The sequence below is a fragment of the Candoia aspera genome, chromosome 6 (genome assembly GCF_035149785.1).
Source record: "Candoia aspera isolate rCanAsp1 chromosome 6, rCanAsp1.hap2, whole genome shotgun sequence".
In the NCBI taxonomy this organism is placed as follows: Eukaryota; Metazoa; Chordata; class Lepidosauria; order Squamata; family Boidae; genus Candoia; species Candoia aspera.
The window spans coordinates 18631304-18658893 of NC_086158.1; the positions used below are offsets into that span (position 1 = coordinate 18631304).

The 27590-nt window shown below is 41.3% G+C and overlaps 1 protein-coding gene across 2 annotated transcripts; it reads left to right on the top strand.

Annotated features, from left to right (window-relative positions):
- Nucleotides 1–15173: 15173 nt before the first annotated feature.
- On the top strand, nucleotides 15174–23119 carry SLITRK3 (SLIT and NTRK like family member 3). Of its 2 annotated transcripts, none has more exons than XM_063306486.1 (2): nucleotides 15174–15358; nucleotides 19780–23119. In XM_063306486.1, exon 2 carries the CDS (start codon nucleotides 19800–19802, stop codon nucleotides 22689–22691), a length of 2892 nt encoding a protein of 963 aa, XP_063162556.1. In that variant the 5' UTR covers nucleotides 15174–15358; nucleotides 19780–19799; the 3' UTR covers nucleotides 22692–23119. The 2 variants fall into 2 exon arrangements, with proteins under 2 accessions (XP_063162556.1, XP_063162555.1); XM_063306485.1 differs by lacking the exon at nucleotides 15174–15358 and adding an exon at nucleotides 18224–18664.
- The last annotated feature ends 4471 nt before the right edge of the window (nucleotides 23120–27590 follow it).

The following is a 27590-nucleotide window of genomic DNA, read 5'->3' on the forward strand; positions in this document are numbered from 1 at the left end:
TATTAATCTGAGGAAACAAACAAGCTTAGGAAAAGGATGTCAGCCTTGCAAGGTAGTCCAGACAAGAAGCATGCCCAGAGTCCCTTCTGAGACATTTGCACAACCACATTCCTTCTGCGGGCTAAGTTACTGCTTATCTGACTATTGCCCTGGATGTGGCTCTTACCCCTGTTCTCAAGGTCATTCCCACATACCATTATAAGGGAGGCACACTATGGTGAGTAATTCCCTGACAAGAGGAACAGAGGCTCAGGGCAGAGAGCTGATACAATGTTGTAGGAGGTGTGTTGTCTTTCTGGTACTCATATCTCACATGTGACAGACAGGCTGCCAAGACTCTTCACTCCCACAAATAACTAACTCTTCCTACTGATTCATGTGATGATGAACATGAATCAGTAGAAAAGGAGTTGAACTAAGAGGCTTTGCTGAGGAAGGTGAAGGATCTGGGAATGCACCAATCCTTCAAACTGAGGAACATGGCATAAGAAGAGAGAACAAGTTTCTGGAAGTGAACAACTGGTGCTAACCAGAGATGTTTGAGTTCCTTGTGAGTGTAGAACTTTTGGAAAGAGACAGGCTACATCTCAAAAAGACTGGGAAGAATGTCATCAAATCCAATCTGGAGGATATTAAACTAGAGCAAAAGAAGGAGGGCAGCAAAAGTTCAGAACCAATTATAATGCCAAGGACTGAGACAACAACACAGGAAAGAAAAGCAGCAGCATAAGGGCAGAGGAGGGATTTGGAGATTGTCAGGAAACTACAATGGTGAAAGGAAACCCAGAATATGGACACAAACAGGAAGAGCAAGAAATCCTAATGTAAGAGGACAAATATGCTGCCTCAGGCATTCTTGAAACTTGGTGGGATGACACACAATTGCAGTATCATCCTGGAAGGCTACAACTTATTCAGAAGAAACAAATTCATGAGAAAATTTGTGCTGTATGTAAGAAAGGAATATGCCTGTGCAAAAGTTCACAAATTAGAGTACAGAAATCCTGAAAGCACATGGGTAAGAATAAAAGGAGAGTAAAACAAAAGTAATATTATTGTGGGAGTTATTTTACAGACCACCTGAACAAGCAGAAGATATGAATGTGCCATATCAACAAACTTTTAAAAAAGGGCATATCATCATGATGATGGGAGGTTCCAACTATCCTGATATCTACAAACTGCCAGGAATCTGAGGTCCCACACATTCTTGCCCTCTCTTGCTGATAATTTCATTTGTCAGAAGCTCAAAGAGGAAACTATCGTGGACCTAATCTACTATCCTGGACCTGATCCTTTCCAAGAGGAAGGATTGTTTGAAGAAGTAAGGATGACTAAAAGCTTGGAAGACTGTGACCATGTTATCCTTGAGATTATAATATAGTAAAGAGTTGGGTTTATATGCTGGATTGCAAAAAGTTGGATTTCCATGAACTAAGAGACAAGGTTGGTCAGATTTTATGAGAGGAGTCTGTGGAAAAGGAAGATTATGTTCAAAACATACCCCACAAAGACAAGATGGAATTTCAGCCTTATCTTTTAATTGAGGTATCTGTCCATCCATTACAGAGTTGGTAGAAAGATCAAACAGTTCACAATAAGGTACTTATTACTTAATAAATTCTAGGGCATACTTACTAGTTTCTAAGACTCTGCAACCTAACCTCTTTTTCTTGGTATTAAGCTTGATCAATGAGATCTGAATCTAGCTTTCCTGGTCATGCACTAATAGAGACTTGACAGATCTAATGACCTGAAATCCTGAAGGAGGAAAGTGCATGGGAAAGACTGGAAATCCTGCAAAATACTGAAGCACTTGGCCATAATTGTAGGAATACATGAAGGAAAAATGAAAGACATCTAAAGAGACCAGTGTGGGTACGCATACAGCCTTCTGAAATACGTAAAAGAAAAAGGAACCCATATAGGAAATGAAAGAAGGTATTTTATTTATTTATTTGATTGATTGATTGATTGATTTTGCCATGCCCATCTCCCCCCCCCCATGAAGGAGGGACTCTGGGAGGTTTATGTACATATGTACAACCAAACAATACAAGGCCATTGTCAGAAATCATAGGGACTGTATCAGAAAGGCTTTACCACAGAATGAGCTGAGCCTTGTTGAGAAATGTCCAAAAGAACACAAAAGGGTTGAGGTGGGGAATCAGAAGCAAAAGGAAAGGTAAAGAAGCTGAAGCAAATAAAAAAATAAGGTGGTGATAAAGGTAATTAGTGGTGTTAAGAAGGGTAGAATGACATCTCATATTTTACATCTGTTTTCTCCCAGAACAGAAACAAAGGTCTTGTGGCCACTGCTGTGCTATGAATAAAGGATGGAGCTACAGCTCAGGATAGACAAGGAGAGGGTAGAATAACACTTGTGTTATTTAAATGAATTCAAGTTTCCAGGAGCAGATGAGCTGCATAATGGTCAGTAACTGTCCCATTCTATTCTGCCTTGGTCAGGCCTGACTTGGAATACTATGTCCGGTTCTGGATCCCATGGTCTCTAAAGAACTAGAGAGTGTTCAGAGGACAGCTGTAGAAATGGTAAGGAGACTGGAAACCAAGTCCTGTAAGGGAACACTTTAAAAAACTGGACAATCTTAGCCAGCACAAGAGAAGACTGAAGGAGATATTACAGCAGTTTTCCCTCTTGTCTGAGGCGGCAGTATGGGTTGAAACTATAGAGAAGTAGATTCAACTTACATATTGGGAGGAATTTCCTGACATTAAGGACTCACATTCAGTGGAATAGGCTGCCTCATCAAGTGGAGGTCTTCAAATAGAGGCTGGAAAGCCACCTATCTAAATACTTTAGCATGAAGGGTTGGATCAGATGGAGGTTCCTTTCAACTCTATGATTCTCTGATAAGTAGTTCTGTTAGGGGTGGAAACTAATGTTAGAGTGGTCCCATTTTGAAAAGTAGCCACTCAGTCTTGGTACTGATATGGTTTGGGCTTTCTGCAAATGCTATAATATATAGAAAGGCAATAGAAGAACTACAACCAAGTATAAAAACTCTATAACCTAAACAAAACATGACACACACATATTAAAATAAATGCATACAAGTGTTGCATTAAACTTTGCCTACACAGTTTCGTATTGATCTTTATTATGCTGATGCAGGGTCAGTTCAAAAGCTGAGTGTAAGATGTGACTTGGGTCATCTCAAATCCTGGTGGAAAAAAGGGAAAAAAAAAAAACTACAGAAAGAAATAAGTTTAATAAGAAAACGGAGAGGGACATGATCTCAATATTTCGTAGAAAAGTTGGGGTCCAGAACTCTAGCCTAGCCTGCATGGTCAGTAGGAAGAGATGCTGGGAGATGTAGTTCAGTGATATCTGAAGGGCCTTAGTTTCTCTGCTAGTTTTCCTAGTTTCTACATCCTTTGTATAGAGAGCCAGTTTGGTGTAGTGGCTAGAAACCAGGAGAACATGAGTTCTAGTCCTGCCTTAGGCATGAAAACCAGCTGGATGACCTTGGGCCAGTCACTTTCTCTCAGCCCTAGGAAGGATGCAACGGCAAACCACTTCTGAAAAACCTTGCCAAGAAAACCACAGGGACTTGCCCAGGCAGTCTCCAAGAATCAGACACAATTGAACAGATTTTTTTTTTAATCCTTTGTATACAATTGCCTTTGCTTATTACAGCTCACCATGCTTCAGTGTTGTTCTGTCAGTTATTTTTAAAGCTTTCTCTCCAAAAAGTGTAGCAGGCTGAATTTCTGCAGTTCTGGATTCACTGCCTACACTAGGGTCGAGTTCTGACCTCTTGCATGTGTTGCTTCTCTGAAGTGGAAGAGCTTTGTTTGTTTGTTTGCTTGCTTGCCACTCAGAAATAAGCAGATTGCCCAGATAATATCCAAATTAAGCTGAGATGTAATATATGAACTTTCAGCACTGACATTTCCTTTCAGAATATTCTGGAGAGCAGCTTTCCCCAAACTGAGGCCTACCCTATTTGTTGGCATTATCGTTCCGAGGAACTTTAGATCAAGCTGTCTGGCAATTCTGGGAGTTACATTCTGAACCTATCTGCAGGGTACCAGAAGGTGGGAAGGCTGCTGTAGGAGGTAGTTTCTTCTACAGTCATATGAAGTTGGAAAATAGATCAGTGCAGATATTATGGGTCAGTTAACTCACTCTGCATATGAAACTGATTGCCCACCAGGGCTCCTTTTCGCACATTCTATACAACATCAGCACTGATGTTCCACCAGCATGACTGGGGACCCAGGAACCTGGAAAAGGATTATCATCTTCCTCCTGTACGCTTTCCTCTCCCAGTTCACTCTGCATACTTAAATATACTCAGCCCTACTGAGTATATTTATTCCAAGACTGTCTTCCCTGGATGCAGTAGCTTTCCATTTTGTGAATGTAAAAATCTGCTGTATATCAGGAGCAACTTTCCTGTTTCAGGTTGGCACTTTTCCAGCCCTAGTGGGACATCTGAGAGATGGAGCTTGGGACTTTGTACATTCAAAATATGTGTCCTATAGGCCTCTTTTCAGGCAGAGCAATTCCCCAAACTTATTGCCTAACATTCTTTAGAGATGTTTGGGACTTAAGCACAGCGAAGATTGTATTCTCTCACTGAATAATGGGCCAGTTCTCTAGGGACTGACTTGGCTCCCATTGCTAAGATATTGTCAGCCTTACCAGGTAGACCAGACAGGAAACACGACCAGATAAGCTAATTCATTAACAGAATCTGGCAAGTCTGAAAGTACTGTCATCTCTTTACAGCCCTAGAAACCCTTCTGAGCCTCTTGTCCCACCCACTGTCCAGCTGTGGGCTATGCTGTCTCTTATCTGACCGTTCCCTAGGCAGCATCTCTTCACCCCGTCTCCCAAGATCTTTCTCATGTACCATTATGGATAGAGATGGAATTTACTTCCAGGTCTGATTGCTATTTATCCAGATGCTATTTATACTGCATTACCTTTTTCAAGCATGCTGTCATTTGTGAGCTGATCTGTGAAAGCTGGTAGTTGGGGCACAGATGGCCTTTTGGGTTCTTTGCCAGTAAGTGACCTTATGATCTTTAGAAATCACAGCTAAGAGAATATATAAACTCATGCCTTGCCTGAAGATAGAAGAAGAATGACAAATTGATAAAAAGACAATATTCAAAGTAAATTAACCAAAAGGGGGGAAAAGAAAAAAAGTGCTATATTCTATAGGAAATATGAATGGCAAGTTACATCTTATACCTCTCACTTCATAGGTAGAAACACGGTCATTAAGAATTTCAAAGCATGGTAATATGATTAAAACCTATGAATACTACAGAAGGTTTTTGTCTAGAGACTGCCTTGTCCCTATTTAATGACTATGAATTAAGTATTATGTTGTACTACATTTGAGTCATGCTCTTCATTTGGTATCTGCTTCCTACTACACAGATAACTGTATTTACACCCAGTTCCCCAAACTTGTATTTGTCTGTCTGTAAAACTCAACTGTTAGTTTCATTCTCTCCAGCAAAATCTTATCCTGGTTATACAACATTTAACTATTCAGATGCAAAGCCTGGAAATTTTGCCACTCTTTCACATTAGAGAATATATATTTGAATGTTGTCCCAAAGTTTACTGGGGAACCTAACTAAGATTTGCTCAAAAATTGATTATAATGGATTATAAATGAATGATATTTCATATATCCCACCCTCTTGTAATGGACTGGTTATAATGCTGCTATGATTTTATGGCGGGAATTGCTATAGCTCATTTTGGAATATAAAGCTTCCATAATTTGTTGGGATGTAATTACATGTGCATCCTTGATCACTATGATTGTGATAGACTGTGGTCTGAGACCTAGAGGGAAAAAAAGACTGGAAATGTATTTGAAAAAGAGCTGTGTTTCATCTTAAAACACTTTAAGCATTTTTTCCCCAATACATGCATAGATTTGAAAATTGTATGATACTACTGCCTTGTATGGGGAGCAACAAAATTCATTCCATAGTGCACAGATGGAGATTTACAAGCCTTAGTGTTAAGTATGCAAGCAGAAATTTGGTGTTTTCTGTTACCTTTACATGATGGATTCGGGTCAGTCAATTGTCTTGAACTACAAGAAGTATTACAGAACTGCCACTGAAGTGATTAGCCATAAAGGTCCATTCTCTCTGCATGCAATGGAGTGTCCTTTCTTGTGTACTTTAGGTTAAAAAAAAGAATGTAGGGGAAAAATGCTTATTAGATAGTCTTCCTTCCCACCAAAATTATAGATTAGCCTTTTCCTGAAATTTCACTGCAACAAAAACTTGTACTGCTAAGTATTTGAAAGTGCCATAATCGTAAGATTTGAGTGAGCTTTGGGGCACCAAAGTTAAGCTTATTAAGGCAAAGAAAAACATTTAAACAGATGTTATTGTACGATTGGAGTGGGTCAGGAAAGTTTTTATGTTTTTATGTCAGTCTTCTAAACAAACAAGCATGAGTTAGTAGCCTACCATACTTTATCAGCCTGCTGGGGATGGGGAAAAAAATAGAAACATTTCTCTGCTAGGCCTTCTGTTGCAGCTTATTTGGTTTGTATGCTGAGCATGGAAAAAGGATAAAGTACTCCATCTTTCCTCTGTAATCCCCTTTGTTTGACTACATGGAATTCAATTTGTTCACTATGCAATGGAGTGACCCTTATGATGATCAGCCTAAAGGTTATTTTATGATATGCCAAGGTTGCTGCTATACCAAGACTGGATCAAGCTATAAATGCAAATAAGATATGGCACTCTAATCAAGCTAACACAATGTATTATTTTAATATGGAAAGCATTAACTTTTAAAGCTATGTTTCTCCCCTTCTTTCCAGAAGCTCAATACAACATGAATACAATTCCCAGGTGTTCTCTCATCCAGATGCTTCTCCCATCCAGACCAAATTAGCTTTAGCGCAATTGCTGCATCATTTCCCATCACCTGCTACCCAATCTTTTTGTTAAACTGGCCATATCAGGGATGCTCTGTTTGCAAACCATCTGTAATGCTACAGAGCTTCAATTCCTTCCCTTTGGACTATTTCCTGCATTTTAGTAATTCCCAAACTTCCTAATAACGTAGAATACTGATTACAATTCATATGTCATTTCTAGGCATTACCTAGCAAAATACACAACCTAAGGGGCTTCTATTGGTTGGCTGTAGCGGTAATTCATTTTATGTTGCACAGAACCATGCTCAGACATGCAGTGAAACAATTATGTAAACAGATGCAAAATTCCCAGAGACAGCAACATGAAGGAAGTTCACTTTTGGAGGAAGAAGAGGAGGGGGGGGGGGGAGGAGGGATAATTAGAACTATTTTTATGTCAATATCTGCCTTACAATTTTTAAAAAGTCCCCTACCCATTGACCTTGCCTACATATCAGGTTTCTGTTTCTTTTCAACCTATTCTCAAGGTACTTGAGAATGTTTTCAATTTTTTTTCGTGGTGCTTTTTGATTGGAAGTGATGATGGAGGATACAATTGCTGTTTGCTGTTCCACACATTGTTCCATGGCTCTGAAGCCTCCGTGACTGATGCACAATGAAAGACGGGAAATTTCCACACATACATCTTGGTTGCCTCATAACTAAATATATGTAAGACCACCATACTCACTCCGCAAGAATTTTAACAATGTTCTCCCTTGAAGGAAATTTGAAACAAAATGCTCTTTCATCAGTGCAGTGATAACAGGTAGGGAGAAAAAAAAAATACATCAGACTTTGATTGTTTTTCTGGATCACATTTGTGTAAACTGGTTCTGAAATTGGGTTGATGTCCTAGAAATTTTCTCAGGATAGTTGAATACAAAGGTTCTTGTATTACATCCACATCAGATCAATGTAACTGCTGGTCAGCAGAGAACTCAAATTTTCAGAGAGAGATTGCCTTGGCATTTCCCCTAAATGCCTTTAACTTCACCAAATGAATCAGCTTCACAATTCCCTTGTCTGTGTTTCACCCTCCTACTTGGAACTGCCACATGTTCTCGTGTTCTGATGAATCCCATCTCATCACTGAACTGAACCCACTCTGTTCTCTCTGCAAAAAACGTGCTTGCAAAGCTACATATTCATACTTGTACTGTGGATATTATTAGACATGCAAATAGAGACTGAAATACTGCACTGAGAGTGTAAATCCTGATTCTTCCAAAGCTCTTGCTCTTTTTGAACAAAGGTTTTGGCTGGACGAAGAGATCTCACAATATAATTTATCCCCCTCCTTCCTCAATATGTCTTCTTTCAAGCTTTGATTGGAGCTGGCGTTTATAGAAAGAGCATGAACTAGAATGTCAAAAATAGCTCTGTAATGAAACTAGAGAACCTCTGGCCATATGCAGAATGTCTGAGTTCACCTAGGAGTGACTAACTACCTCCCTATAGTGATGTAACAGAGGAATTTTACAGATAAGAGGCTGAATGCTAGTGAAGATGCCCTCATCACTAAAAATGCCAATAACACAACTAACACACATTTTGTATTCCTGCCTCTAGGACAGGGTAGACAACTAGTGCCTTCCTGATGTTTGACTACAGTGTTCATGATCCATTGCTGTAGATCACAGTAGCTAAGTCTCTTGGGAACTAAAGTCCAAAATATCTGAAAGGCATCAGGTTGTCTACTGTGCAACTGATTTCATTCCACGCTGCCATGATATTTTACAAAATGCCTTGACATTTTGCTTGATGTAAGTTCTACCTATTTTTCTCCTATCTAGCTTAACCTGGAGAGAGCTGACATCAAGTTCCACCATTTCAATTAGTGATTGTTGTTGACTTGAGAAAGTCACTTTCCCTTTTTCAGTTTCAGTCTTCTATCTGTTAAATAGTCACAGTCCCCACCTCACCTCTTCAGCCTCAAGTTGCTGTGAATCTAAGTATTACCAAAACACACAAACACACACACTTCCAAATACATTACAGGTATAACCATACACTGTCTCAATTAATCATACTGGCCTATCCTTCCTTAATTGCAATGATAGAAACTACTCACTGTTAGGACCAAGAAGTTGTAAGCCCTTGAGCAAGTAATCTTTCATAATCTCCCCTAGCCTGGAAGATATATCTAAATGCTTTTATACACAATTGAGGCTCCACTTTATTCATAGTACGATGGATAGTTCTGGTTGCTCTTAGACCTCTGGTTGTATCTCAAAGAGCTGAAGGCACTGCAGAAAGGATACATGGTTTAAAAAAAAAGGAAAGAAAAGCTGAAGTATTTGGGCTTTTCATTTATCTAAAAAATGAAGAAGCGGGTAGAACTAAATTTTTTAAATCATGCATACTACGAAGGAAGGTTATATGTTTCGCTAGTAGCACAAGATCTAGTTCTACTTATACAGGCTTTCATAATTAAAAAGTCAATTAGCAAGACTGAAGTAATATGAAAAAGTCCTTCAAAGAACATGTAAAATGTACAGAACTGGACAGCAAAAAAATGATGATGGTCACTGATCAAGAGGACTTTAAAAGGAAAATAGACAATTTCATAGAGGAGAATGAATGGTCATTCATTACCCTGGTCCCATAGGAGCTTCATATACAGAAAGAGTAGAGATATTGAAAAGAATCATTGCTTTAAACTTCCTGAAGTGAACCCCCCACAGGGACCTAATTGGTCTCTGTGATAAACTACCAGATTCTGGTTCAGTTGGACTCTGTCTTGATCAGAACTCTTCATGACATTTTATATATTCATAATCAAATTAGTTCTACTATATTATTTATATAAACTAGTTCTAGGCTAGTTTATATAAATACCTGTATTAATGACAAATGCTGAATCAGTCTCAGACATGTGGTAGTTTGATGCAAGCACCAACCAGTGATGTTCACTAATTCCAATGCTCTTAAAAAGGAGTTAAGACAAATGAATGCAGATGGTACTCATTTATTGTGGGCAGGGTCAGAGCACCAATATTCTGCATACCACTTGTAGGGCAATTCCAACTGGACAGTGTCATTTGTTTCATGCCATTCATGGGCTTGCAGATGGAAAGATGCTAGACCACATACTTCCAGGGAAGAAATGGCAAACTGAAGACAGCTCTGATAAAAATGGAACTATGACTGCAGTGGAATGACAGGCTGGCAAGTAAATCAGCTCTTCATAGTTCCTCTCTGGACAAGGAGAGGACTTGAGATCACCCACAAGTGCTCCAGACAGTTGCTCCTCATGAGAGGAATGCAAGACAGTGCTCTCTGGCAGGTTTAGAGCTCTGGGAGATGACAGAATAGCCATCATTTTCCTCAAACCATGGTCGGCTCCTTGAAAAGGACACTGGGTTCACATACTTCCTTTTCTAATCACTTTCAGAAATTGCTTGTTAACTGCTTTTCAGCTATTAGGAACCTTTGGATCGACACATTTTACAGCACTGGGTGAGTTTCCTTCAATGAAAGAAGGAAAGTGAAAGAAGTGTTAAATACAAGTTTAAGGACTCCCCCCCCCCTTTTTTTTTTTTTTTTGGAATAAACAGCAAAAGGATGATTAGAACTTTGATTCTGGAAAGTTATAAATGGACTAAGAGTTCAGATGGATTTGAAATAAGATTTTGGAATTAATTATAAGAATCCTTCCTGTGGGGAAAATGCTTTTGTTCTGAATATGCTTTAAAAAGTGATCGGATAAGATTTTGCAGGTTAGACACTAGAGGGAACCAGAAGGAACTGAAGATTACAATTAAAGGAGAGGAATACTTAAATTTGTCTTACTAATACAAAATGAAGCAAAGTATTTTAACATTGGACATATTGAAGGATATTTTTGAACAATGGACCCAGAAGTTAATTTTAAGAGTGTCTGCCTCTATAGTAGACTGTGTTGCAAAGATGTTATAAAAGAGGAACAAGTTCTACCTGACAAGATTGAGACTGATCTGAAAGTGGATTTAAAAATGACAGGCTACAAGAATGATATGGAAAAAGATGCTACACTGGACATACAGTGTATGTGCCGGGCTGATGTCTTAATAATTAAAAGGGATATACAAATAACAAACCAAGAGAGTAAGCTGGATAATTTTCTTATACTGGATTTACAAAAGAGACTTGTTAAAGCTTTGAAGAATTTTGTGAGAAGGGACAAAGAAAAAATGAAAAGAAATCAAGTTCTACGACAATATTTGAAGGGGCTAAAGATCAAGATAGTTAAAAGTAAAAGGAAGAAATATAAAGTTGGTTGATCAAGGTTAAAACAGATATGTTGTTGTCCCTTAATGGGCCTTTGCTGATCAGGACTGAATGATGAGGTGTTAAGGATTTGTTTATAGATAAGAGATGAGATATGGGAAGAAGAGATCATTTCTTGCATTTTAGGAGAAGATGATAAGTTACTAAAATTGCTTATATGTTGTGATGAAGGAGGAAGTCATTTTTTTATATATATTTTTTCCTTTATTCTTAGTTTTTTTTCTTTTTCTTTCTATTTTTTTTTTATTTCTGCACTTTCTATGTTTTCTTTTTATTCTTTTTTTGGTTTGCATTAGTTTTTATCTTTTTAATTGTAACTTTTTAATAAAATCACTACTTTAAAACAAAGAAAGACACTAGATTACATGGACCATTTTATATTAAAACCAGGTAGGCAAAATGACAATTCTCTCATATCAGTGCTGGACTTCTAGAAGGCTCTGTTCTAATGCTGGTTGCACTGTTGCAATCATGGGCTCTTTGCCAATCTCCAGGCTTCAGCAAAATCCCACACTTTGCCGCCCTCTAGATCCAGCCCTGCAGTGACTCTTTCTCCTCAATAGTTGCATTACATTCTCAATATCATGGCTGTAGCTTCCCCACTCCTGTCTTTCTCTCCCTACTTCCATTTCCCAAAGGAGTGTAGGGGGAAGATCTATTGGAAGGCACAATGAGTTGATTTTCATCCAGCAGCTTCGGATGGAGGGTTAAAAATGACTCCACTCAGGAGGGGTCTGGTGAGCCTAATGGAAAGCCGCTGTAGAAATGTAATGCTCAAATAAGATTCTCAGAAAGGGACACTTTCTGGCCAGCTTCCCTGCCCTAATTTGTATTCAAAATCTGGGCAGTGGCTGGGATTATTACAATGGAGAGAAGAGATCAAAGAAAAAGAGACTTTCCATTTTCAGATACAACGCTCCATAGGAGATGGAATGGTAAATCTGGTTCCTTAAACATTTAAATTGTATTAGCAATAATATTATTTTGTTTCCAAGGCCTGTATCGAGATTTACAACCTGCTGTGTCCAGTGACTTTCAAGGCGACAAACAGCAGTGCATATAAAAGGGCTAGCTATAAAACACTCAGTAGTTTTAAAGCACCAGCAACGGAAAGTCAGATGGACAAACTGGGCAGAAAGTGGAACATAAATTAATGTTTTAAAATTATGATTACTATGTTTCTAATAGCAACTTCAATAAAGAAAATATTTCAGGACCAGTGTTTGGAACATTTTAGGGTCCTAAGGAACATGCTTACAGGAATGCTATATTTTGTAATGCCCCCCAAGTCTCTTCCCTTTCTCCAGAGAGACCAAATTCAGACATTTTACTTTTTTTAAAAAAAATGGGATTATATATGAAAGAAGCATTTAAGGTAGAGGTGGGGAAGAATATGCTGGGGAAAATCTTCTCCATCCCCCACCCATCATCTGGGATTTCCTTTCCCTCTGTGTTACGTATGCATACAACAAAGAGTGGCATCTTATTTGGGATAAGCAACTGGCTTTCTGGGACCCAATCCAGTCCCCAAAACTCTTTCAAGCACCCATTTTCAAGCTAAGGATCTTCCCCCAACACATCACATTAATTAAAACAGAAGTCAGAACTCAACCCTCAGAGATCTTAGATATTTACAAGTGTAAATGAAACAAGCAGCTGAGATACTCTACTAAGAACTCTGCCACACAACCACCTTCTGAGAGAGACCCAAGATGTGGCTGAAAGGGGAACCTAGTCCTAACCACCATACCTGTAATACACGAAAGTTGCCATAAAATTCTAATTTCTAATGTGATGGAAGAATGGAAAGTAATTATAGTATCTGTATCATATTTTAAATCACAAACCCTATTTCAAATTTAGGTTTTTGCCCTGTTAGCTCTGCCTATTGCTTGTCTCAGTTCCCTGCACAATTGGGGTGAAGGTCTTGAGACATTACTGAAACGCCCTTGGACCAAAACAGCTTGCCACTTCCATGTTATTCTCATATTGACAGTCATTACTGAAGATAATCTATATTGCTTATCTTCTTTTCAAGTTCAGCCCAAAAACAGCTCCTATAAATTATATGGAGGGATAGACTGCATTTCTTATATTTATTCTAATCCAGAAGATCTGACATAATAAGTATGATCCCCACTTTCTCTTAAAGCATACACTTGAAGGGTAGGAAATTGATCATTTTGACACTTGCCTGATGCTTCTAGCAATGGACCATCACTAATGGTCTTCCTGAAAAAGACTGTGCATATAAACACTTCCACTTTAGTGCATAAGTACTAGTGTATCCTCAGAGGCGTGACACAAAAGTATGGCTAAAGGGCAAATACTGAGCCTACAATAGAATAATTCCTATCCAGACCTGTAGATACTGTTTCATACTCTGTGTGGAAGGAATATCTTCTGGAGAAAATGCTTTTGGGATAGGTCATGCCAAGGAAGCTTAGGCTGAACACTCCGCTTGCTGGGCAGCCAGAAGCAACACACACTGCCTAGGTTTGCTTTAGGTAGTGAATAAGCCCATCCTCATGGGGTCTCAGTGTCTGACATGAAGCCAACCACTGTCTCTCAACCCAACCTACCTCACAGGGCTGTGTGGGGAAAAACTGGATAAGGAAGTGCTGTTTTCAGCTCTAGGAGGAAAAGCAGGATATCAGTCTAAGGAATAAGAACATAATCAACAACCCTTACATGCTGCTTCCGAAGTGTGCTCAAAGTCAGCAATAAATGTTTGGCATACAATAATTTCAGACCTTGACATCTCTAGGGAGAGATGGGGGAAGCCCTGTCTGAGCCTCAGATCACAAATGATATTTAGTGTAGGTAATACTGACCTAGGTCTATGCAGAAGACCACTTCCACTGATGCTCACTCCTTGGAAGAAACTCAACCCTCCAAAGGCAATGCAGATAAGGTCCTAGTTTGTGTGTGTCCATGTGGGAGGGTCCTTATTGCCTGCCATCATGTCTATGAGCCTCCTCAAGTGGTTTTGGCTGCCAGGTGAAAAGCCATGTCCCCTCCTCTTCAGAAGCCCTCCCATCTTCCCCTTCACTGTGGAACTGAAACTGTTTCACCGACTAGAGTCCCTCTGCTCAACTCTATTTCCTTCGGACCCTTGATTTCCATGGCAATCTTAAATTAACCTTATCAAGTTAGGTGAGACTTACTCCAAAAGAAGTGCAGGTGGGATGATGCACACAACTAGATTCCAGCAGATGGTCCAGCTGCAAACCTCTTTCGCTTCCTCCGCTTCCCATCTCCAGCCCAGTTTTTACAACCGCCTGGAAAAGCTCTCTCCTTCCCCCCACCCCACCCCCCAAAGCCATTTCGCCGCTGCTCTTCTAGAGACTGGGATAAGAAGCTGACCTGATCCAATATTTGCCTCCCTCTCTTTCTCTCTCCCCAGCACCGTGGCCCGGCAGACCCACCCACCAACACCAATTCTCTCTCAGACAGGCAGGAAAAAGGATACAGCTGAGCCAGGCGAGCCAGAGATGCCACCTCCCGCGGATTCCGGAAACCCTCAGGCCGAGTTTCCCCTCGCCGAAGGAGAGGAGTGAAGGAAACGAGCTCCCTCGATGCAGCGGGCGATTCAGCGGTCGGGACCAGGCTATTCACTCCCCGCTTTCGTCGTGGCCGCCTCGGAGGGAGCCGCGATTGTCCTTGGAAGCGGGCGGCGACGCCGCTGTTGGAAGGCAGGAGGCGAGGCGAGGCGCGTCGCGTCCGGCCAGCTGCGTTTTTTTTGCAAAGGCGCCATGACCCGCTTGACTGTTTTGCATCCAGCGCTCTCTTCCTCCTCGAGGCGACCGCTCTCGCCCTGCTGCTCCTCGCCGCTGCTCCCCGTTTCTCCTCGGGCAAACTTGCGAGGGGGCGGGGGGGCAGGAAAAGGAGCTCGCGGGGACGGATTACAAGCACGAACCGGGCGCATTTGGCTGGGGGCGTGGGGGGGCATATGAAGGCGGCTGCGGCGGACCAGCAGCCCTGAAGTTGGCCAGGTTGCGCTTCGCCCAGGATGGAAGTTCCCAAGCAGATTCCCTGTGCCAACGAAGAAGAAGAGGAAAAGGCGATTGCCCTTCCGTCTGCAAAGCCGCACCGCGCGGGGCGACCCACTGATTTCCAGGCAGCGCATCCTGCGCGGATCACCTTAGGTATTCAGTGCCCTTCCTCTTTGCTTTTTGCCCGTAGATCTGGCGAGGGACTGAAGCTTGGTTGCAGCCTTTTGCCACGGGCGGTTGTTTGTATCTGTGCATGCCTGGGAAAGAGCGCGCGCGTGAAATGGGGTACAGGTACACCTTTCTTTCTGCCCTGGTTGTATTGCAAAGAAGGATCCCCAGACGGGTTCGTGCAGGAAAAGAGCTTTGGTATGTACTGCCTCCCGCCAATTTTCCTTCATTTCATTTTTAAGGTCTCCCCCCCCCCCCATCTTCCTTCCCTTAGCTCTCCAAGAAATATTGCACAGATCCTTGCCTTTTAAACCCGTTAAATTCTGTCGTTTGCATTTAAACAACTGTAATATAGAACCACCCTGCCTTTTCCTCCACAAGTAAGGGGCACTTCCATGGTGCCAGAGGACTTATGGTAACAAGGGGGATGTTGCTGTGACTGCCTGTGGGGTTGTTGAAAGGATGAGGGGGGCACACTCACATCGCGCCAACCCTTGTGGGGCCTCCCAACAGAATAGTTCAGGCACAGTATCTCTCTCCTTGCAAGCCATCACCCAACCTACCTTTCAATGTTTGTAATAGAATCCCAGTTCTTTGAGTCTGATGGGGAGAAGTAGGTGCTGCAACTGGGAAACTTAATTATTTCAAAGCAGAAATGGAGTTTCGAGGGTTCTCAAGGGACACATGACACTGCCACCTGCCAGCCTCACCCCCCTTCAAGGGGGAAAGCAGAAAGCAACTATCCAAATCCATTTGGAAGGCTAGAACTGGATTTTGCTGACAAGGCCCCTTCCTGCCCTGATTGAAACCGATTTGCAAACAATGATATCTCTATCTGCCCTAAATGAAGCCCATTTACAAGAGGACCGGGTGAATATAAAGTTTGTAGTTTCCACCTGGGGAGAATTTCATGCAGGGCAGGAGGGTGGGTGGTTTTGACAGCCACTGAATGGACTAAGGCAACCTCAGCTTTCAGAGAACTTGAGTTAATGATGATTAAACTGGTCCTGGGTAAAAAAAAAAAAAAAAAAGACTGAGCATCAGCTCCATTTACTGTATTGTCCAGAGCAGGTTCTTATACCAGCAAACCTGTATGAATACTCTTGAGTAACCACAATTCGTTTTTCTCCCTGAGTCACCTCCATTGTTTATTCTAACCCCCTGCTCCCTATTTTCTATACAAAGCTGAATTTTCCTTTCCTTTTTGGGCTCCTTTCTTTGTTGTCATCCTCTTGCATTCAGACAGAAATTGAGCATAGAGGTTTCTTTTTTCTTTTTTTGCACCAGGCAGCATATCAAGCTTTCAGGAAAGAATAATAAAAAGAGGAGAAAAGGGGAGGTAGGTACCTTCATAAGAGGAAGGGCAGCAGCAGGGAAAAGGTTAAATTTGTCCCTCATTTCCTTTTTTGGGGAAAGGGAGAAAGAGGTGCAGAATGGTCCCTTGTCACCCAAACAGCTCCAGCCCTTGGTTCAAGAGGGTTTTTTTTTTAATAGCCTATTGGATGGGGGAGCAAAGACTTTCTAGTGCAGTGGGGGGAGAGAGAAGATGGGAAGAACAGGAAAAAGGCAAGAGAGAAGTCCTTATCTAGACACACACACACACACACACACACAGAGTTGCCCTTGTATTTTCTTCTCCTGGGACAGATTTAGGTTTGATGGAGAACTGCAGAGAATCTAAGAATCATTCCTGCCATGTAAGGTACTGGATCCTTTTGCCTTGACATCTGCAGCTCTCAAGGATTTAGGGGAATCTGAATGTCTGATAGCTCAGGGGACATTCCCTGTTCACCCCCCTCCGTAGATTATTTTTCTGGGGTAAAGAGGGCAGGAACCACCTCCTGCTCAAATCCATTCTGGCATCTCAGTATCTCAGTTCCAGCCTCCCCCATCATCTCAGAGTTCCCCCACTTCTGACACTCTCTCTCTCTCCCTCTCCCTCTCTCTCTCTCTCTCTCTCTCTATATATATATATATATATATATATATATATTCATCATCCCCATCCTCCTCTTTACGAAAGAAGGGGCAAACCCTGTACAGTCAGGACTTCCCAGATGCGTGCTCCCGATTGGGTGCCAAGTGCGTCTTCCTGAAGCTCCAGTCTATGGTGGGAAAGACTGATCCAGGGGCAATAAGGCACATAAAGGCATCCAGAGTGCAAGGGAGAAGCCCTGCCTCCCTCCTCTGCCGGTCTCACATCCCAGACCCTTCCTTCTCTTTCTTTCCCAAAGATGAGCTGGTGGTACCCAGTGTAGGCAGCATAGCAAGAGCAGAACTGGGAGCCTGCAGCAGCCCCCTTCTCCTCCCTCCTCCATTGACTGTGCCAAGCAGTATCTCTGCATCCTAAAGAAGCTCATTGCATTCCTACCACGTCTCATCTTTGCTTGCTCACCCCCCCACCTTTCCTTTTGCTTCAGCTCCCAGCTAGAGTATAGAATCAGAGCAGAGAGAAAGAGAAACCAGCAATCCTTTATTTATTTATTTTTGCAACTTAAAAAAAGCTGGTGACACTCTTTGCATATATGTCTTTTGGGGGTTTGGTTTTGGTTTTGTTTTTTTTAAAGTAGGATTTGCCAGGGTTTTCTCCCCCTCTTTTTTTCTGCTCTCCAAATGTGCTAAAATCTCTCCTTCAGACGGTAAGTAGAAGCTTTTTTTCTGGATCTCTCTCTCTCTCTTTCTCTCTTCCTCCCCCTCCCCCATCTGTGCCTGGATCAAACATCTTTTTAAAAAATATATAGAAGAGAAAAAAAAATAATGCACACACATATGTGTGTGTTTGTATAGGCAAAGAGTAAAATGAAAATGCTGAACTGAGAGACCCCCTTCCTTTTTGTCCCCTATTCGTATTTTCTTTCTACGGGGCTCCCCGATTTCCTTCATTTGCAAATTGATTCTTTGCTTTCTTTCCTAATGTGATTTCTAATAACTCCTCCTCCCAGTTTTTCTTCCTAAATATGACCTTTTACCATGAAGGGTCCCCCCATCTCTTTATTTAATGGGAGGGAGGAATTGAACTGTCTTCTCCTGCATGGAGGGAGTGCAGGAGAATCCATCGCTCGTTTGCTGAGAGGGCAGCACAACTAAATACCAGGACTCAGGCAAACCTCTGAATGAGCAGTAGCTGGAGGGCTGCGAAGCCCCCCTCCCCTGCCCCCAGTCAGGATGCCTAGTCTTTAACAGTGATTTATTCTTCTGTATTGGAATGGTGGAGGTGGAAGAAGGAATCCAGGAGACAAAGACAACTACCCTCTACACAGCTGAGAAACCTGTGTAGGTCATTGTGTTCTGGTAAGCCTCCTCTAAGTGGATTCTTTGGAGGGGGTGGTGGCTTTTACTAGAAAGGAGTGATTATTTTGCTTGTGGTTAATGTAAAAGTATTTTATCTCCTCCCAACTTTCAGCCTTCCTCCACTCCTCCTTTCCCTTGCTGGATCGCCCCTGGATAGTCTTCTGGGCGCAAGCCATCATCATTCACAGTAACACACCCCCCCCCCCGCAAATGTACATCCAGACAATCTCCCTATCAGCCTTTTTAGTCCTTAGCCTACAACTAGGATCTGTGGATGGCACAGCAGGTTCTTTTCAAAGATTAATCATCTCTAAATGCTTTAATCAGCTGAAATGATTAATATGGAGTATGCTTTTATCTGATACTATATCCCAGTTATGTTAATTTGGTTTTGGGTGCTGGGAGGAGCAGAGGCTTGATTTTCTTCTTGTTTTGAGATTGGCATTGCTACTATGTACAGTATTATTATTTTTTTTAATCCCAGTTACAAACGTTTCTTTGGGAATCAGAGATATTGGAAACTTGTTTGTCCTCATTTTCTTCAGTAAAGTCTGTTGTAGTGCTAGGCAAATTGGATATTCACCTGGTGGGATCCCATCACTTGAAAGTTAAGTATATGAATGCTTATGATGATAACCTGTACCCTTAATTGAGTATCAGTATCCAGATTAAAAGAAAAAAATCTCTCCTCAGCTGCACCTTTTCATTTCTAATTAATGTAAATTTGAAGCTGAGGCTGAGATTGTGCATATCATTTGCTTCCTGGACATTGTCTCAGTTTTGAAAAATATTTCTAGATTTACAACACAGGCCGAACAGCCTTCATTTTCTCTTTCTCATTATGGTGTTATATACTAAATAGCATACATGAAGATGGGTGGACAGGCTGGGGGAGGGAAGAAGGCCACTGCCTGATTAAATGTTTAGATATCACTTGCGTAAGAAAGTAAGGAAATACAAATAGCAGTGCTGGTTTTTCCTTTTGTGATAAATGTAAGAATCCCTCCCCCAAACTCATTCCTTCTTCCCAATCCGATTGCTTGAAAATGTATTTTTAAAGTCTGCTAAAATACTGATCAATTGTAATCTGTTTGTGTTGTTAATTCTTGTTACAGTCTCGTAATCCATCAGAACCATGAAGCCTTCGATGGCCGATCCACCCCGTCAGAGAAGAATGCTGTGGATTACCCTTCTAAGCACAATTGCAGTAGCATGGACTACCCCCATTCCTTTGATAGAGGACTCAGAGGAAATTGAGGAACCTTGCTTTGATCCTTGTTACTGTGAAGTCAAAGAAAGCCTTTTCCATATACACTGCGACAACAAGGGATTTATAAATATTAGCCAGATAACAGAGTCATGGTCAAGACCTTTCAAACTTTACCTGCAGAGAAACTCCATGAGAAGATTATACACAAACAGTTTTCTCCACTTGAACAATGCTGTTTCTATTAACCTTGGGAACAACGCACTGCAAGACATTCAGACGGGGGCCTTTAATGGGCTCAAAATTCTGAAGCGATTGTACCTGCATGAGAATAAATTAGACATTTTCCGAAATGATACTTTCCTGGGATTAGAGAGTCTGGAATATCTGCAGGCAGATTACAATGTTATTAAGCGAATTGAAAGTGGGGCATTTCGAAACCTGAGTAAACTCCGGGTCCTGATCTTAAATGACAATCTGATTCCCATACTTCCTACCAACTTGTTTAAGTCAGTGTCCCTGACTCACTTGGACTTGCGTGGAAATAGGTTGAAAGTACTTTCCTATCGAGGGATGCTGGACCACATTGGCAGGAGCTTGATGGAGATCCAGTTGGAAGAGAACCCTTGGAACTGTACTTGTGAAATAGTTCAGCTAAAGAGCTGGCTGGAGCGTATTCCTTATACTGCCCTTGTGGGAGACATTACCTGTGAGACCCCTTTTCACTTCCATGGCAAGGACTTGAGGGAAATCAAAAGAAATAAACTCTGCCCTATGTTGTCTGACTCAGAACTAGTCAGCGTTGGCATCCCTCAGTTGCCCTCAAGCAAGGAAAATGCCTGGCCTACTAAACCTTCTTCCATGTTGTCCTCCTTCCATTTCACTGCTTCCTCTGTTGAATATAAAACCTCCATTAAGCAGCCCAAACCAACAAAACAGCCCAGGGCTCACAAACCACCACCTACACCTCGAGGCCTGTACCCTGCACCCAACCAGCCTCCGATCGCTGCATACCAGACGAGGCCTCCTATACCCATCATATGTCCTACTGGCTGCTCTTGCAGTCTGCACATCAATGATTTGGGCCTAACTGTCAACTGCAAGGAAAGAGGGTTCCACAATATTTCTGAGCTCTTACCCAGGCCCATCAATGCCAAGAAACTCTACCTGAGTGGGAATTTGATACAAAAAATTTACCGTTCAGATTTCTGGAATTTTTCTTCCTTGGATCTTCTGCATCTTGGGAACAATCGGATCTCATATGTGCAGGATGGGGCTTTTATTAACTTGCCTAATCTGAAAAGTCTGTACTTGAATGGCAATGACATTGAGAGATTGACCCCAGGCATGTTCAGAGGCCTGCAGTGCTTGCATTACCTGTACTTTGAGTACAACCAGATCAGGGAGATCCAGCCTGCCGCCTTCAGTCTCATGCCTAACCTGAAGCTACTGTTCCTCAATGACAATCTCCTGAGGACCCTGCCTACTGATGCCTTTGCTGGCACATCCCTGGCCAGACTCAACCTGCGGAACAACAAATTCCTGTACCTGCCTGTGGCTGGTGTGTTGGAGCACCTCAATGCCATTGTCCAGATTGACCTGAAGCTCAATCCTTGGGATTGCACGTGTGATCTGGTGCCTCTCAAGCAGTGGATCGAGACTATCAGTTCTGTCATCGTGGTGGGGGACGTCCTTTGTGCCAGCCCAGAGAACCTTACTAACAGAGATGTCCGCTCTGTTGAGTTGGAGGTGCTGTGCCCAGAAATGTTGCATGTTGCCACTGCTTCACCAGCCCCACCAGCATCAGGTCACCCAAGTCCTACCAGTCCCTCACCCTATGAGCTGCCCCCAGCTGGAGGAGGGCCAGTACCACTCTCTGTGCTCATCCTTAGTCTACTTGTGCTGTTTTTCTCTGCAGTCTTCATTGCTGCAGGCTTGTTTGCCTTTGTCTTACGCCGACGGCGCAAGAAGCTCCCCTTCCGGAACAAGCAGCGGCAGGAAGCCCTTGACTTAACGGGCATCCAGATGCAGTGTCATCACCTATTTGAGGAGGGAGGTGGTGGAGGAGGTGGTGGAATGAGTGCATCCCCAGAGAAGGCACCCCCTATGGGCCATGTTTATGATTACATCCCACATCCAGTAACCCAGATGTGCAACAATCCCATCTACAAGCCACGGGAAGAAGATGAAGTTGTAGCAGGAGAGTCTGGGCAACCTGGGGACATACTCCTAGGAGGTGGCAATGGAGGTAGTAGCTGTGTTGGGGAACAGTTTGCTGACCCCACTAAGGACAGTGGGAACAGTAGCTGCTATAGGACCTTGCTGGAGAAGGAAAAGGAATGGAATCTGGCTGTGTCCAGCTCACAGCTCAACACCATAGTGACAACCAACAATCACCCACACCCTCCACCATCTGGAGGGGGAATTGGTGGGGGGCTTCCTCTCTTGGGGGAGCTAGCACTGGTGCCGCCCGTCTTCCATCATGAGAAGAATGGTGGGGTGGTGCTCTTCCCGCCTAGTGGTGCCGTTCTAGACAATAGGGAGAGGCCCCCATTGGTCCCTCCATGCTCAGTGGGCTTTGTGGACTGCCTATATGGCACAGTGCCCAAATTAAAGGAACTGCACGTGCACCCCCCTGGCATGCAATATCCAGACCTGCAACAGGACGCCAGGCTGAAAGAAACTCTTCTCTTCTCAGCTGGTAAGGGCTTCCCAGAACATCATCAACCCCCCCAAAGTGAATACCTCGAGTTAAGGGCCAAACTCCAAACCAAGCCGGATTACCTCGAAGTCCTGGAGAAGACCACTTATAGGTTTTGAAAAATGTCTAGCTTTTTACAGCCAAATTCCAGCATCTCCCGCTCCCTTCCCAGCCCCAGAGCACCCTCACATCCCATCTGCTCCTCTCCCTTTCCTCCCCCAAACCACCGCATGCTGATATTAGAAGATACAGCTCTGCGCTTCCCCCCTGCCAGATGTTGGTTTGGAGGAAGGGCCTAACTCAGATGATCATTAATCGATAAAAGTGCCTTTGCAGACTTTTGCCAGCAGATGTTAATCAATCATTATTTTTTTATATTGAGAAAAAAACTGAGACTTTGACTGTGCCATGTTGTCTAAGATATAAGAATATTATTATTAATTAGCATCATGGGGGAACTTTGTCTTGATCCTGACAAAGTAAAATTCTGTGTGTACTGTCCTCCCTCTTCCTCCTCCTCCAACTCCTCCTCCTCCTCCTCCTCCTCCTCTCTCTCTCTCTCTCTCTCTCTCTCTCTATCTCTTGCGCGTGCACTCTCTCTTTTAAGAAACAAAACACTATAGAAACACAAATCTTTCCATTCTATTTTTTTATGTTGTCAGGAGGGAGGTGGACTCAAAGACATCTTTGGCTTTTTTTTTTCCCTTTATCATGGCACAGATTCTGTACATTTATTTAAAAGAATACAAAGGTGGGGTGAATAACAACAAAAGTGCGGTTTGCTGCATGTCTGGAAACTGCATTGGGGAGGGTGGGGTTTGATCTTTGTTAACGTTCTCTTCTCTCACTTCTTTCTCTCACCTACATGCACACACGAGCCCCCAGTTCCAGGCTCAACTTTCGATTCCCAGCATTCTTTGATCAGCTTCCTTTGCCATTCCAACGTGCCCACTCTCCCTCCATTTTCCGCAATACATTTTGTGGAAACGAGATCAGAGACATTGCTAGCCTAAAATTATCATTTTAAGCCAAGCTTTCCAGCCCTTGGTCTGTCCTGTGGCATTCCCGTGGGGAAGAAACGGTCAGTTTCATTTTTTAAAAAAGTGTTGTTATTATATCAAACAGCAGCCACACTTCTAATTAAGAGACTCCAACATAATAAGTATCTAGGTGGTGGTGGTGGGGGAAATAAAACTCACTGGGTACCAATCATAGATATTTCTTAGAAGAAGCACTTTTAATGTTCTTTCTTTTTTCTCTTCCTTGCTCTCACACACAGAAACAAATACAAATGTGCATATATTTATTCTGTACTTTCAAGTAAATATCAATTGTAAAGGTAATGTTTAATCATTGTACAGTGATGCGTCTGGTATAGCTTTCCTAATAAAACATTTTGAAAAGAAAAATAGATATATATTAGAAGATACAAAAGCTTGAATTTTAAAAACTTGAGCTATACCCTGTTCATACCCTTGCTTCCCGTTAAGTCCATGTTGTTTTTTTAATCCCAGTACAACCTATTGTGATGTTAACAGAATATAACAAAAACAACAATCTCTGCAATTTTTTTTTCTATCAAAATGCTATTTTGGACTTTTAAAATCTGATTTTCAATCTCTCTTTTTCCTCCCTCCCCCTTCTGTCCCTTCTGTTTTCCTCCATTTCAATTTGTTATGCTTTTATCGAAATGAGTTCCTTCCTCCGTGAAAATATGCAATGGAGTTACTTAATTCTTTAAAATTATCGGTACTGTTATTTATGCTCTGCTCCAAGGAACTGCAAGGAAAAATCATGTTATTTGATCCCCCCCCCCCAAAGTTTAGATTTTAAAGTATATAAAGGATATTATTTCTAGACAGATGGGTTTAGGATGGGAGGCATAAATTTCAGCTTTTGGGCATGTTGCACTTTTCCTCTTTTGCATATCAACTATAACAGTTGAGAAAATTAGGCCTAGTAACTCTCTTTACCTTATTAACTCCCATCTGTTTTACTGAAATCATAGTTTGGGCTGAGACAATGAAGTAGTTTTGTTCTGTGTGCTATGGATTTTATATTTCTGTTTCTTTTTTAGTTTGCAATTGATATATTGCCAAATTGACTTCGTATAGCCATTTAAAAAAAAAAATGATTAGAGTGAAAAGAAACAACAGCAACAAAAAGGGAGGTTTGCTTGTTTTATTTATTTCCTTTCCAAGGTATCTAGCTGGTATCTTGTTTCTTGTAGAACTGAGTTGACACATGAAAAAATCCGAAGGAAAAGCTTTCTTTGGTGGAGAAAAAAAAATGTCCATCCTGTATGGCCAGTAGATGGCATCCGAGCTCCAGCAAATGCCACCCGGAGACCAGAGGCTACTTTGAATGGTGCACAGTCTAGCCATTTGGATTCCCGAATCTGCCCTTAATAGAAAATCATCACGTTGAATGTAATTCACCAGACGTCACTAATGCCTTACATGAAGATAAAAATCAAACTAAAGGGGAAATGTGGAGAGTACCCCCTTTAGTATGTACCAGTATGGTGGGGGTACCCCTTTTCTGATGATTTCAAGCAATGATTTTTATATTTATATAACACACACACACACACACACACACTCATAAAGAGAGGGATATGTATTTAAAAAATAAAATAAGTCATAAAAGTGATTTATTTGTCTTACTAAAATGTTATCCAGGGAAATCAAAGTGTCTACAGTAAAATGGAATGGGGTGGGGGTGGGGGCAGGAACCTAGTTGCCTCTTACACTCTTGTACCATGATTTGTTTGTTCTAATCTGGTTAAGGAATCAGTACGTAAATTGCAATTTTGGGTGTAAAATTAGGTGTTATCTGTTCCATAATGTGTTCGCTAATCTCTCAGAATGTGTTTCTTTAAAAATAATACTAATATAAACTAGAATAGGGAACTCCCCTTAGCCCATGTTCTATACCCCTGTAAAAATGAGAGTTCTGGAAATTAAGCCAGTTTAACTGCCTTGAAGATTTTACCCTTAATTTTGCCTATATATTCACCATCAGGGGATAATATGAAATGTATCCCACTTAATATAACAAATTAAATTTAGGTTCCTTTACCCCAGGCAGTGGGATTGAGAAGAGTACAACACAGTATTTATTTACTGAATCTTATTTGCAACAATTGATCCATGATCTACAGTTAGCAAGGCAGTATAAAAAGTCCAATGTTTGTTTTGTGCCATCTTTGCACTATTAATTATGTGCACATAGAATCAAAGTAAACTTCTGTACAAAGCTCAAATCATAAACGCGTAATTTAGTTGACTGGTTTGATTAAGCATTCTGTAACAGACATTGAACCACGTTGGTTGCCAGGTCCAGGAACAATGATTCATGCCACTGGTCCATCTACTCTGAGTTGCAATATCTTTCTAGAACTTATCCAGTCCTGTGAGCTTAACTGGATTGGACCATTGGCCTCTCCCTCAAAGTCTTTTATCTTATTTAATGCTGGGACTTTTCATGTGTAACATGGGTAAGATAACCCCTACACTACATTATGATGATTGTTTCCATACTCCATAATAGAGAAAAGAGTCTATTCCACATAGGAAGAAGGAATCTAGGGAGCTTGGCTACATTAGAATTCTGTTCAAAATCCAGAAATGGGAAGTTAGGGTGGGATGATGGCTAACCAATACTAACCAATTCACAGGTGAGATAGATTGATACTGGCTAGAACTAACTTTGGGTGTGATTATAATACACAAATGTACACAAATGAGATTCAGCAGCCATTTGTTATAATAGTTGTGTTAAGTTTGAGATGTGCAAAGAGCTTTTATCTTAATGATCCCCAGCTATGAATCCAATAGATCTGAGCTCCCAAAGCATTTGCTGCTAATCATTTCTAATGTTGGAAACTGGAAATTGTTCATGTCTTTCAAGTGCATCTTTTGGCATAGAGGTATCAATTATTTTTTTGGATTCACAGTATTATGACTGCATTAAGCTCTTCTCATTTCTTTCTCCTGTTTGGTTTGTTGGTAAACAAGCCTGTGTTTTTGTTTTGTTTTGTTTTTTAACCATCAGAAAGCATAAATCCAGATATTTTTCTAATGGCAGTTGTGACACCTTTTCTTGTATGTTGCATGTAAGGACAAGGTTTGATTTTATACAGTCTTCAAAACATGACGGGCTGCTCAACATGCCTGGAAAAATAACTTCACATGAGCATCTAGTAGAGATAAATGGTTATAAATAATATTTTTTATTCTGTTTATATTGTCAATGACAGGCATCTAAGCTTAAATATCAAAAGTAGTTTGAACTGGGAAGGATGAGGTAATAAGTGAAAACAAATGTACAAGACTAACTTCCATATTCAAAGGGATGCTTTTAGAAGACAAAAATATGGAGTCTGAATTTTGTTTGTTTCCTTGCATAGATAATTCTCTTGCTTATTAAATATCCAGTAAAGTCTGTCATATGCAAAGGGTCTGAAGACACAGCTATAATGCTACTGTATATAATATAACTGTTAATTGAGGTAATATTACTGGATTGAGTGACTAATGGGCAGAACTATAGCTGTTCATTTCTCTAAAGTGGGTCATCTCATCAGTGGCTGTTTTCATTCATTAATCTGAGTGATGGGTAATTAGTTGAGATGGTTTATCACCATTAGCAGTTTTGTTAGATAGGAGTAGCAATAATATTCATTGAAATAATTGTGAAAAAGAGATAACATATTCATAGGAGAGATTTTTTAATGAAAATATGCTTTCAATGAAGTCTTTTATTTTGTATAGGATTCTTATATTTTTAAGGGGCTTATCAAGCAAATGGTTGCAACTGTCACTTAGTGCTTATACTAAATGCTATATTATACTTTCTTCAAAGGTGTTTTGCATTCCAACCTCTTTGGGATATGTGATAATCTTCACCAGAGCAGAAGGAGGAGGTGGTGTCTGTTGAATAGATGGGGGTGGTAGAGAAATGTCAGCTGCCTAGCAACCCTGGCATTTGTGCATCCTTTTCAGTAGTACAGCTAT

Bases quoted from the DNA above. Each gene is read 5' to 3' on its own strand.
- SLITRK3 (XM_063306486.1), top strand. From the start codon at position 19,800: ATGAAGCCTTCGATGGCCGATCCACCCCGTCAGAGAAGAATGCTGTGG.